Genomic DNA, 12,206 nt, shown 5'->3' with positions numbered 1-12,206 from the left:
GGGGGGCTGGAGGGGGTTCTATGGAGCCAAGGGGGGGTTAAACCCGGCTGAGGGGGGTTAAGCCCGGCTGAGGGGCTGCCCCGGGCTCGGGGATCGGTGCTGGGCTCTGCTGGAGGGGCTGGAAGAGGGTCTATGGAGCCGATGGGTGGGTTAAGCCCGGCTTAGGGGCTGTCGAGGGCTCGGGGATCGGTGCTGGGCTCTGCTGGGGGGGCTGGAGGGGGGGCTATGGAGCAAAGGGGGGGGGGTTAAACCTGGCTGAGGGGGGGTTAAACTCGGTTTAGGGGCTGCCCCGGGCTCAGGGGCCGGTGCTGGGCTCTACTGGGGGGGCTGGAGGGGGGTCTATGGAGCTGAGGGGGGTTAAACCCGGCTGAGGGGGGGGTTAAACGCGGCTGAGGGGGGGGTTAAACCCTGTTTAGGTGGTGGTTAAGCCCGGCTTAGGGGCTGCCTCGGGCTCGGGGATCGGTGCTCGGCTCTTCTGGGGGGGGCTGGAATGAGACCTATGGAGCCGAGGGGTGGGTTAAGCCCGGTTTAGGGGGTGGTTAAACTCGGTTTAGGGACTGCCCCGGGCTCAGGGGCCGGTGCTGGGCTCTGCTGGGGGGTCTGGAGGGGGTTCTATGGAGCCGAGGGGTGGGTTAAGCCCGGTTTAGGGGCTGCCCCAGGCTCGGGGATCGGTGCTGGGCTCTGCTGGGGGGGCTGGAGGGGGGTCTGTGGAGCCAAGGGGGGGATTAAACCTGGCTGAGGGGGTAGTTAAGCCCGGCTTAGGGGCTGTCCCGGGCTCGGGGGTCCGTGCTGGGCTCTGCTGAGGGGGCCAAGGGGGGGGTTAAGCCCGGCTTAGGGGCTGTCTAGGGCTCGGGGGTCGGTGCTGGGCTCTGCTGGGGGGGGTCTACACTCACATTCATGAGGGAAGGGGGGGTATTTACACCCCCCCGCCTGCCTTAGGCCCGGCCCTGGGCTCAAGGAGACGCGGGTTTAAGGTTCTGCCGCGGCCGTGGCTGCCGGGAATGGTGGATAAAAGCCGGGCATGTGGCGGGTGGGGCTGGACCAGCTCGGAGGGGTTTTCCAGCCCTCAGCCGGCACTGCCGAGCCCCCCCCGGGCCCCCGGAATTCCCTAGGGCGGGGTGAGCTCCATGGATTTCTTGCGCTCCTCGCGCTGCTCGTCCCAGTCGTCCTCGGGCTCGAAGGTGCCGCGCAGGATGGCCAGGCGGTCCGACAGGGCCATGCAGTACGGCACCAGCACGTAGAAGTACAGCAGGGACGCCAGGCAGGCCCCCAGGATCGGGCCCACCCAGAACACCTGCGGGGAACCGGCACCCGTCAGGCGGGAACGGGCATGGAATAGGGGAGGTGGGAATGGGAGATGGGAATGGGGATGGAACCGGGGAGATGGGGTGGGAATGGGACAGGAGAGATGGGATGGGAATGGAACCGGCACCGGTCAGATGGGAACGGGGTGGGAACCGGGGAGATGGGGTGGGAATGGGAGATGGGAATGGGCATGGAACCGGGGGAGATGGGATGGGAATGGAACAGGAGAGATGGAATGGGAATGGGAACAGGACAGGGGAGACGGGAATGGGGATGGAACCGGCACCGGTGAGACGGGAACGGGGTGGGAACCGGGGAGATGGGGTGGGAATGGGAGATGGGAATGGGCATGGGTGAGATGGGAATGGGGATGGAACCGGGGAGATGGGATGGGAATGGGACAGGAGAGATGGGGTGGGAATGGGAGATGGGAATGGGCATGGAACCGGGGGAGATGGGATGGGAATGGGACAGAAGAGATGGGATGGGAATGGAACCGGCACCGGTCAGACGGGAACGGGGTGGGAACCAGGGAGATGGGGTGGGAATGGGAATGGAACCGGCACGGGTGAGATGGGAATGGGGATGGAACCGGGGAGATGGGATGGGAATGGAACAGGAGAGATGGGATGGGAATGGGAACAGGACAGGGGAGACAGGAATGGGAACAGGACAGGGGAGACGGGAATGGGGATGGAACCGGGGGAGATGGGATGGGAATGGGGATGGAACCAGGGAGATGGGGTGGGAATGGGACAAGGGAGACGGGAATGGAAACAGGACAGGGGAGACGGGAATGGGGATGGAACCAGGGGAGGTGGGATGGGAATGGGAATAGAACCAGGAATGGGGAGATGGGAATGGGAATGGGAATGGAACCGGGGAGATGGGATGGGAATGGGCAGGGGAGACGGGAATGGGGAGATGGGAATGGGAATGGAACAGGGACGGGTGAGATGGGAATGGGGATGGAACCGGGGGAGGTGGGATGGGAATGGAACCAGGACAGGGGACATGGGAATGGGAATGGGACAGGGGAGATGGGAGAGGAACCGGCACCGGTGAGACGGGAATGGGGATGGAACGGGGGGAGATGGGATGGGAATGGAACTGGGACAGGGGACATGGGAATGGAACTGGGACGGGGAAGATGGGATGGGAATGGAACTGGGACAGGGGAGATGGGATGGGAATGGAACTGGGATGGGGGAGATGGGATGGGAATGGAACTGGGAGAGATGGAACTGGAACAGGGGAGATGGGGATGGGAATGGGAATGGAACTGGGAGAGATGGGAGAGGAAACGGGACATATGAGATGGGATGGGAATGGAACAGGAGAGATGGAACTGGGACAGGGGAGAGGGGATGGAATGGAACCAGGACAGGGGAGATGGGATGGGAATGGAACTGGGACAGGGGAGAGGGGAATGGGAATGGAACTGGGAGAGATGGAACCAGGAGAGATGGAACTGGGACAGGTGAGATGGGATGGGAATGGAACTGGGAGAGATGGAACTGGGAGAGGTGAGACAGGTCTGGAAGAGGAACCAGGACGGGGTGAGAGAAGATTTTGAAGAGCAGAAAGGATAGGTGAGAGCAGGTCTGGAGAGCAGCAGGAGAGATGAGAGAGGAACCAGGACAGGGTGAGAAAGGTCTGGGAGAGCAGCAGAGACGGGTTAGAGCAGGTCTGGGAGAGGAGCCAGGACGGGGTGAGAGAAGATTTTGGAGAGCAGCAGGGACAGGTGAGAAAGGTCTGGGAGAGCAACAGGGACAGGTGAGAGCAGGTCTGGGAGAGCAGCAGGAGAGATGAGAGCAGGTCTCGAGGGCAGAGAAGGCCAGGGTGAGAAAGGTCTGGGAGAGGAACCAGGATGGGGTGAGAAAGGTCTGGGAGAGCAGCAGGGACAGGTCAGAGCCGGTCTGGGAGGTCATGCCCCGGGTCCAGCCTTTGCACCATCCCCTCCCTGCTCCTCACCCCCCACCCTGCGGGGAGGGACAAACCCCCATCCAGGGGGGACAAACCCCCATCCCGGAGGGACAAACCCCCATCCAGGAGGGACAAACCCCCATCCAGGAGGGACAAACCCCCATCCAAGAGGGACAAACCCCCATCCTGGGAGGGACAAACCCCCATCCAAGAGGGACAAACCCCCATCCAGGAGGGACAAACCCCCATCCCTGTGGGGAGGGACAAACCCCCATCCAGGAGGGACAAACCCCCATCCTGGGAGGGACAAACCCCCATCCAGGAGGGACAAACCCCCATCCAGGAGGGACAAACCCCCATCCAGGAGGGACAAACCCCTATCCTGGGAGGGACAAACCCCCATCCCAGGAGGGACAAAACCCCATCCTGGGAGGGACAAACCCCCATCCTGGGAGGGACAAAACCCCATCCTGGGAGGGACAAACCCCCATCCTGGAGGGACAAACCCCCATCCTGGAGGGACAAACCCCCATCCTGGGAGGGACAAACCCCCATCCCGGAGGGACAAACCCCCATCCTGGAGGGACAAACCCCCATCCCGGAGGGACAAACCCCCATCCTGGGAGGGACAAAACCCCATCCTGGGAGGGACAAACCCCCATCCTGGAGGGACAAACCCCCATCCTGGAGGGACAAACCCCCATCCAGGAGGGACAAACCCCCATCCCTGTGGGGAGGGACAAACCCCCATCCCAGGAGGGACAAACCCCCATCCAGGAGGGACAAACCCCCATCCCTGTGGGGAGGGACAAACCCCCATCCCAGGAGGGACAAACCCCCATCCCAGGAGAGACAGACCCCCATCCAGGAGGCACAAACCCCCATCCCGGAGGGACAAACCCCCATCCCGGAGGGACAAACCCCCATCCCAGGAGGGACAAACCCCCATCCAGGAGGGACAAACCCCCATCCTGGGAGGGACAAACCCCCATCCAGGAGGGACAAACCCCCATCCAGGGAGGGACAAACCCCCATCCAGGAGGGACAAACCCCCATCCCAGGAGGGACAAACCCCCATCCCAGGAGGGACAAACCCCCATCCCTGTGGGGAGGGACAAACCTCCACCCCGGGTGGGACAAACCCCCATCCCGGGAGGAACAAACCATCATCCCAGGAGGGACAAACCCCCATCCCGGGAGGGACAAACCCCCATCCCGGGGATTCCTGGGCTGGAATCCCCCCAGGCCTGCTCTGGGGGCTTCCCACCCCTCTGAGGGTGCTCAGGGAGCACCGGGGACCATTCCCACCCCCGGGAGTGTCCAGGGGCAGGTTGGGCAGCGCTTGGAGCAGCCTGGGATGGTGGGAGGTGTCCCTGCCCATGGAAAGGGGGATGGGATGGGATGGGATGGGATGGGATGGGATGGGATGGGATGGGATGGGATGGGATGGGATGGGATGGGATGGGATGAGTGTGTGTGAGCCTGGAGAAGGGAAGGATCCAGGGAGAGCTTGGAGCCCCTTCCAGGGCCTGAAGGGGCTCCAGGAGAGCTGGAGAGGGACTGGGGACAAGGGCTGGAGGGACAGACACAGGGAATGGCTTCCCACTGGGAAAGGGGGATTTAGGGGGGATATTGGGAAGGAATTCCTGTCTGAGAGGGTGGGGAGGTCCTGGGATGGGATTCCCAGAGGAGCTGTGGCTGCCCCTGGATCCCTGGGAGTGTCCAAGGCCAGGTTGGATCCCCCTGGGATGGTGGGAGGTGTCCCTGCCCTTGGGACACCTTCCTGAGAACCACCGAAGTTCCCAATTTCCAGCTGGGAACAATCACTCCAAACTTGTTTTGGGGAGGAAGAAAAGTTTCAGCCACGTCCAAACAGTAAAAGAATCAGTTTGATGTCAGGAAGATGCAGCGTTTTAAGCAAAGGCATCCGTTTAAAATTTGGGTATCCCCAAAGGAATTTCGTTTTGCTCGGTTCAAACTGACACAGCATCTCAAGAGACATTCTTTATAAAGATAAAAATATTTTTTATAAAGATAAAATTATATTATTACATATTATAATATTGTATATTATATATAATAATATATAATATATTATAATATATATGAAATATATATAAAAAATACATAATATAGAATATTATATATAATATATAAAATACATAATATAGAATATTATATATAATATATAAAATACATAATATAGAATATTATATATCCTACATAAAAATATAGAATATATAATATAATATATAACAAATATATTATATATTAAAATATATAAGATATATAAATTATAATATTCTATATTATATATAATAACACATAAAATATAGAATATATTACAATACATAAAATATATATCATATATTAAAATATATAAAATATATAAATTATAATATTCTATATTATATATAATAATGTATATAATATATAATATATTACAATACATAAAATATATATTATATATTGTAATATATATAAAATATATAAATTATATTATTATACATAATATTATTATATTATTATAAAGCTAAAATATTTTTATATAAAGATTAAAAAATGACTATTCGTTCTCATTTGAAAACGAACAGTCTTTTTATAAAGATTTCTTTATTATAAAGATAAACCCCCCCGACATCAAACTGAAACATTTTATTGGGCTCGAAAATCGTCCCTGATTTTACGGCTTCTGATTTTCCTGCTTTCCACCCTTTTGAAAGCTGCCCGAGTCGGGGGTGTTTGACACCCTGGAAGATTTTAAGGTTCCTCCATCCCAACCCATTCCAGGATTCCATGGGATGTTAATCCCTGTCCCCCTCCGGGCCACGGGGACAATTGTTCCCGACGCCTCTGGGGCACCGCCTGCCTCCTTCTCCAGCCCTGTTAGAGCCCTTTTCTGTCCCGTTTGATCCCTTTCTTACTGTTTGATCCCTTTTTTGCCCCATTTGATCCCCTTTCTGCCCCGTTTGATCCCCTTTCTGCCCCGTTTGATCCCTTTTTTGCCCCGTTTGCTCCCTTTTTCGCCCCGTGTTACCCCTTTTTCTCACTCTGTGCCCCCCCTGCCCCCCCGAACTCACCCAGTGTGCGGGGCTGAACCTCCTGGTGACCACGGCGGGGCCGAAGGAGCGGGCGGGGTTCATGGAGCAGCCGGTGAAGTAAATCTGGGGGGAACAAAACACCACTGAGGTGCAACCACAGCCAAATCCTGGGAATCAGGGGCTGGAACGGCCCCGGGGCTGCCTCTGACCCCCCCAGCCCAGCCAGGAGCAGCCCCGGGTTGTCTCTCCCATGGGAGCCCCTTTTTCCTGCCCAGGATTCCCGTTTTTCCCCCAAAACCACCCTCTGCTCCCCCCCCCCCCAACTCCTGAACCCCTTTTTCCTTCCCAGGATTCCTGTTTTTCCCCCTCAAACCACTCTCCGCTCCCCCCACTCCATCACTGGAGCCCCTTTATCCTCCACTGGAGCCCCTTTATCCTCCCCAGGGTTCCTGTTTTTCCCCCCAAACCACCCTCTGCTCCTCCCCCCCCAACTCCTGAACCCCTTTATCCTTCCCAGGATTCCTTTTCCCCCCCCCCAAACCCTCTCTGCTCCCCCCCCCTCCATCACTGGAGCCCCTTTATCCTCCACTGGAGCCCCTTTTTCCTGCCCAGGATTCCTGTTTTCCCATCCCAAACCACTCCCTGCTCCCTCATTCCATCACTGGAACCTCTTTATCACCCACTGGAGCCCCTTTATCCTGCCAAGGATTCCCGTCTTCCCCCCCAAACCACCCCCTGCTCCCCCCTCTAACTCTTGAGGCCCTTTATCCTCCCCAGGGTTCCTGTTTCCCCCCCAAACCACCCCCTACTCCCCCTCTCTACCTCTCGAACCCCTTTATCATCCACTGGAGCCCCTTTATCCTGCCCAGGATTCCTGTTTTCCCCCCAAAACCACCCTCTACTCCTCCCCCCCAACTCCTGAACCCCTTTATCCTTCCCAGGGTTCCTGTTTCCCCCCCCAAACCCTCTCTGCTCCCCCCACTCCATCACTGGAGCCCCTTTATCCTGCTCGGGATTCCTGTTTTCCCCCCCAACCACCCTCTGCTCCCCCCTCTCTAACTCTTGAGCCCCTTTATCACCCACTGGAGCCCCTTTATCCTTCCCAGGATTCCTGTTGCCCCCCCCCAAACCACCCTCTGCTCCCCCCCCAACTCCTGAACCCCTTTATCCTTCCCAGGGTTCCTGTTTCCCCCCCCAAACCCTCTCTGCTCCCCCCACTCCATCACTGGAGCCCCTTTATCCTCCACTGGAGCCCCTTTTTCCTGCCCAGGATTCCTGTTTTTCCCCCCAAACCACCTCCTTCTCCCCCCACTCCATCTCTGGAGCCCCTTTATCCTCCCCAGGATTCCTGTTTTTCCCCCCAAACCACCTCCTTCTCCCCCCATTCCATCACTGGAGCCCCTTTATCCTCCCCAGGGTTCCTGTTTCCCCCCCAAACCACCCCCTGCTCCCCCTCTCTAACTCCTTAGCCCCTTTATCCCCCCCAGGATTCCCGTTTCCCCCCCAGGGCGGACAGTGGGGTATTTTGGCCCCCCCCCCCGTGCCATGCGGCCCCCGTGCCCGCACACGGACCCCCACGAGGTGCCCCACGGTGACCGAGAGGCCGATGGAGAGCGCGGGGGAGCCGCCGCCGCCGCGCCGGTTGTCGGTGGAGGCGAAGATGCAGGCGGCGAGCTGGAAGGTCAGGATCATCTCCACCACCAGCGCCTGCCCCGGCGTCGTGTTGTTGTTGAGCTGCCGAGGAGACCGCGGGATAATGAGAGGAGGAGATAACGAGGCGATAACTCCCCTCCGCGGGTCTCCCGGGCACTCGGCTGTCGGATGAGAAGCCCCCCCGGGGTCCCCTGTGCCCACCCCCGGCCCCGCTCGGGGTCACGGCTCATCCGGAAGGAAGGGAATGATCCTTCTCCCTCTGTAAGGCCCCCAAATCCGGCTCTCCCCCGAGCCCTGGGCTCTCCACAGCTCCCTCCGTTTCCTTGTCTCCCCGTTCCCACCAGTTCCCTTTTTCCCGCATTTCCTCCCCCTTTGTTCCTCACGAGTTGTCGAGTCCCGACTTCTCCCCCCCCCGGTTTGTGGAGCTCCTGCTCCGGAGGATGAGGAGCAGCCACTGTGGGAGGGAGGGAGGGAGAGGGTTGGGGTGGAGGGAGAGGGTCGGGATGAGGGTTGGGATAGAGGGAGAGGGTTGGGATGGAGGGAGAGGGTTGGGATGGAGGGAGAGGGTTGGGATAGAGGGAGAGGGCTGGGATGGAGGAAGAGAGTTGGGATGGAGGAAGAGAGTTGGGATGGAGGGAGAGGGCTGGGATGGAGGGAGAGGGTCGGGATGAGGGGAGAGGGTCGGGATGGAGAACAAGGGTTGGGATGGAGGGAGAGGGTTGGGGTGGAGGGAGAGGGTTGGGATGGAGGGAGAGGGCTGGGATGGAGGATGAGGGCTGGGATGGAGGACAAGGGCTGGGATGGAGAACAAGGGCTGGGATGGAGAACAAAGATTGGGATGGAGAACGAGGATTGGGATGGAGAACAAGGGCTGGGATGGAGGATGAGGCCTGGGATGGAGGATGAGGCCTGGGATGAAGGTCACGGGAGTCCCAGGGGCTGTTTTTGCCCCGGTGCCTCTGCACAAACCCCTGGGACTGCCACGGGAAGGACAAAGGGACCCAACCCATCCCTGCTGGGTTTTCAGCCCCATCTGGCCGGTCCGGGACACGGAGCACGTGGCACACGTGGCACACGATGCCAGGGGGTGGCACACGATGCCAGGGGGTGGCACACGATGCCAGGGGGTGCCTCCTCCCTCGGCCCCGTGCCCGTGCCGCTCCCAGGGCTCCGGACCCGGCCGGGGTTGGAGCGGCAGCTCCCCCGCTCCCGTCCCGGGTGTTTTCCCAGCGCTGCCCGGGGCGGCTGGAGCGCTGTTCCTCAGCCCTGCTCCTGCCAGGGGGTCCTGCTGCCTCCCCTCCTCCCCTCTCGACACCCTCCCGCTCATCCTTCTCCCCCAGTTCCCTCCCTCCGCTCCCTTCCCAGCTCCCCCGGTGGGACTGGGCTCCCCCTGCCCATACTGGTCGGACTGGGCTCTGCTCCCTCCCTCCCCCCCGCCCTGGCACGGCTCCGATCCCGGCGCTAATCCCCGGGAAGGGGAGGCTGCGCTCCGGAACGTCTCAATGCGGGCGGTGACTCACGCGGGCCCTCGGGGCCGAGGAAGCGCTTGTTAAAGGAGGCGCAGAAACATCCACTCATCGCCCGCTCCATAAAGCTGTCACGGCACTGCCCTGCTCCCCACGGCCGGGATGGCACTGCCCTGCTCCCCATGGCTGTCCTGGCACTGCCCTGCTGTCCTGGCACTGCCCTGCTCCCCACGGCCGGGATGGCACTGCCCTGCTCCCCACGGCTGGGATGGCACTGCCCTGCTCCCCATGGCTGGGATGGCACTGCCCTGCTCCCCAAACCTGGCCACAGAGCTGTCACGGCACTGCCTCACTCCCCAAAGCTGGGATGGCACTGCCCTGCTCCCCCATCCTGCTCCATAAAGCTGTCACGGCACTACCCTGCTCCCCATGGCTGGGATGGCACTGCCCTGCTCCCCAAACCTGGCCATAGAGCTGTCCTGGCTCTGCCCTGCTCCCCACGGCTGGGATGGCACTGCCCTGCTCCCCCATCCTGCTCCCCAAAGCTGGGATGGTACTGCTCTGCTGTCCTGGCACTGCCCTGCTCCCCACAGCTGGGATGGCACTGCCCTGCTGGGATGGCACTGCCCTGCTCCCCAAAGCTGTGATTACACTGCCCTGCTGTCCTGGCACTGCCCTGCTCCCGAAACCTGGCCACAGAGCTTTCACGGTACTGCCCTGCTCCCCCGAGCTGGGATGGCACTGCCCTGCTGTCCTGGCACTGCCCTGCTCCCCAAACCCGGCCATAGAACTGGGATGGTACTGCCCTGCTTCCCCATCTTGCTCCATAAAGCTGGGATGGCACTGCCCTGCTCCCCAAACCTGGCCATAGAGCTGTCACGGCACTGCCCTGCTCCCCACAGCTGGGATGGCACTGCCCTGCTGGGATGGCACTGCCCTGCTCCCCGAACCACCCTCCCCATGGACTGGGCTCCTCTCTCAGGGCTGGAGGAGCTTTCCTGGGAATGGAGGAGCTTTTCTGGGGATGGAGAAGCTTTCTCAGAGTTGGAGAAGCTTTCTCAGGGCTGGAAGAGCTTTCCCAAAACTGGAGGAGCTTTCCCAGGTCTGGAGGAGCTCCCACATCTGGAGGAGTTTTCCTATGGCTGGAAGAGCTTTCCTGGGGCTGGAGGAGCTTTCCTGTAGCTGGAGAAACTTTCCTGGGGATAGAGGAGCTTTCCCAGAGCTGCAGGAGCTTTCCCAGAGCTGGAGGAGCTCCCAAAGCCAGAGGAGCTTTCCCAGAGCTGGAGGAGCTTTCCCAGAGCTGGAGGAGCTCCCAAAGCCAGAGGAGCTTTCCCAGAGCTGCAGGAGCTTTCCCAGAGCTGGAGGAGCTCCCAAAGCCAGAGGAGCTATCCCGGAGCCAGAAGAACTCCTGGCACCCTCAACTCACCCGGGGCCCTCGACCCACCAAGGGAAAACCAACCCCCCGGAGCCGCTCCCGGGGCCGCCGAGGGCTCGGGAGGAGGAGGAGGAGGAGGAGGAGGGAGGGCGGAGGAGGAGGATGAGGAGCACAGGCGGCACTCACGGCGTTGACGGCCAGGTTGCCGCGGGTGTTGGCCGGGGTGACGCCGTAGAGGATGCCGGCGCCGGCGATGGCCCCGACCAGCTGGGCCAGCACGTAGAGGAGGGCGCGCGGGAGGGAGATCTGGTTGCCCACGAGGAAGGCGATGGTGACGGCCGGGTTGATGTGGGCGCCGCTGATGTGGCCGAAGGCCTGCACCAGGGAGCCGATGGCGAGGCCGAAGGCCAGCGCGATCTGCAGGATGGAGGGCAGCGCCGAGGGCCACTTGAGCGCCGAGCCCAGCCCGATGAAGACGAAGATGAGCGTGGAGAGGAACTCCACGAAGACGGCGCGGGCGAAGGCCAGGGTGAGGACCTCCTTCCTCATGGTGGGCGCGCAGCGGGCTCGGGGTTGCTGCGGCTCCGGGCTCCGTCTCCACCGCCGGGAGCGGGGCCATACCTTTCTATATATGCAAGGGCGGCAGGAGCCGGGTTACAGGGCGGGGGGCGGAGCCGGGCAATCGGCCGGTCCTCCCAAATTAGCAGGTGAAACTGGAAAAGTTTCCACCTGAGAACGTCCTCGGAGCCTCTCGGTGAACCGGTGACTCAGCTGCTGGTGGCATTTCTCTCCCTTGCCCTCTGCAAACAAAGAGCCCCTATAGGGTGTCCGTGGTCGTTAGATAACGAGGCTGTTGCATAACGAGGCCGAGCTGCCTCCTCTGCTGTTCCCTTTTACTGCCTCTCGACAGGTTTTGGGTGGTTCATTAGCAGAGGTGTAGCTCGGATTCCCTCCCTCCCTCCGTGTGCTTGCAGGCCGGAGAGGGCAGGATTCCTGGTGGAAAACACTTGTTGTTGGGCTGCAGGAGCTTTCCTGAGCCTGCAGGAGAGTTCCCAGGGCTACAGGAGCTTTCCTGAGCCTGCAGGAGAGTTCCCAGGGCTGCAGGAGCTTTCCCGGGGCTGGAGGAGAGTTCTCAGGGCAGGAGGAGCTTTTCCAGGGCTGGAGGAGAGTTCCCAGGGCTGCAGGAGCTTTCCTGAGCCTGCAGGAGAGTTCCCAGGGCTGGAGGAGCTTTCCCGGGGCTGGAGGAGTTTTTCCAGGGCTGGAGGAGAGTTTCCAGGGCTGGAGGAGTTTTTCCAGGGCTGGAGGAGAGTTCCCAGGGCAGGAGGAGCTTTCCCGGGGCTGGAGGAGAGTTCCTAGAGCTGGAAGAGTTTTCCCAGGGGTGCAGGAGCTTTCCCAGAGCCAGAGGAGCTTTCCTGGGGCTGGAGGAGAGTTCCCAGGGCT

At 59.9% G+C, this 12,206-nt stretch overlaps 1 protein-coding gene across 1 annotated transcript; it reads right to left on the bottom strand.

The window, feature by feature from the left end:
- Window positions 1-377: 377 nt before the first annotated feature.
- Window positions 378-11,373, bottom strand: LOC127465554 (aquaporin-5-like). The gene is made up of 4 exons (XM_051776058.1): window positions 10,953-11,373; window positions 7,845-8,006; window positions 6,312-6,395; window positions 378-1,294 (listed from the first exon to the last, which is right to left on the bottom strand). Exons 1-4 carry the CDS (start codon window positions 11,313-11,315, stop codon window positions 1,109-1,111), a joined length of 795 nt encoding a protein of 264 aa, XP_051632018.1. The 5' UTR covers window positions 11,316-11,373; the 3' UTR covers window positions 378-1,108.
- Window positions 11,374-12,206: the final 833 nt, after the last annotated feature.

This window comes from Manacus candei, unplaced genomic scaffold (assembly GCF_025592945.1).
Source record: "Manacus candei isolate 608988 ecotype Guabito, Panama unplaced genomic scaffold, ASM2559294v1 h1tg000427l, whole genome shotgun sequence".
Classification (NCBI taxonomy): domain Eukaryota; kingdom Metazoa; phylum Chordata; class Aves; order Passeriformes; family Pipridae; genus Manacus; species Manacus candei.
This window is presented reverse-complemented; position numbering and strand designations above follow the sequence as displayed.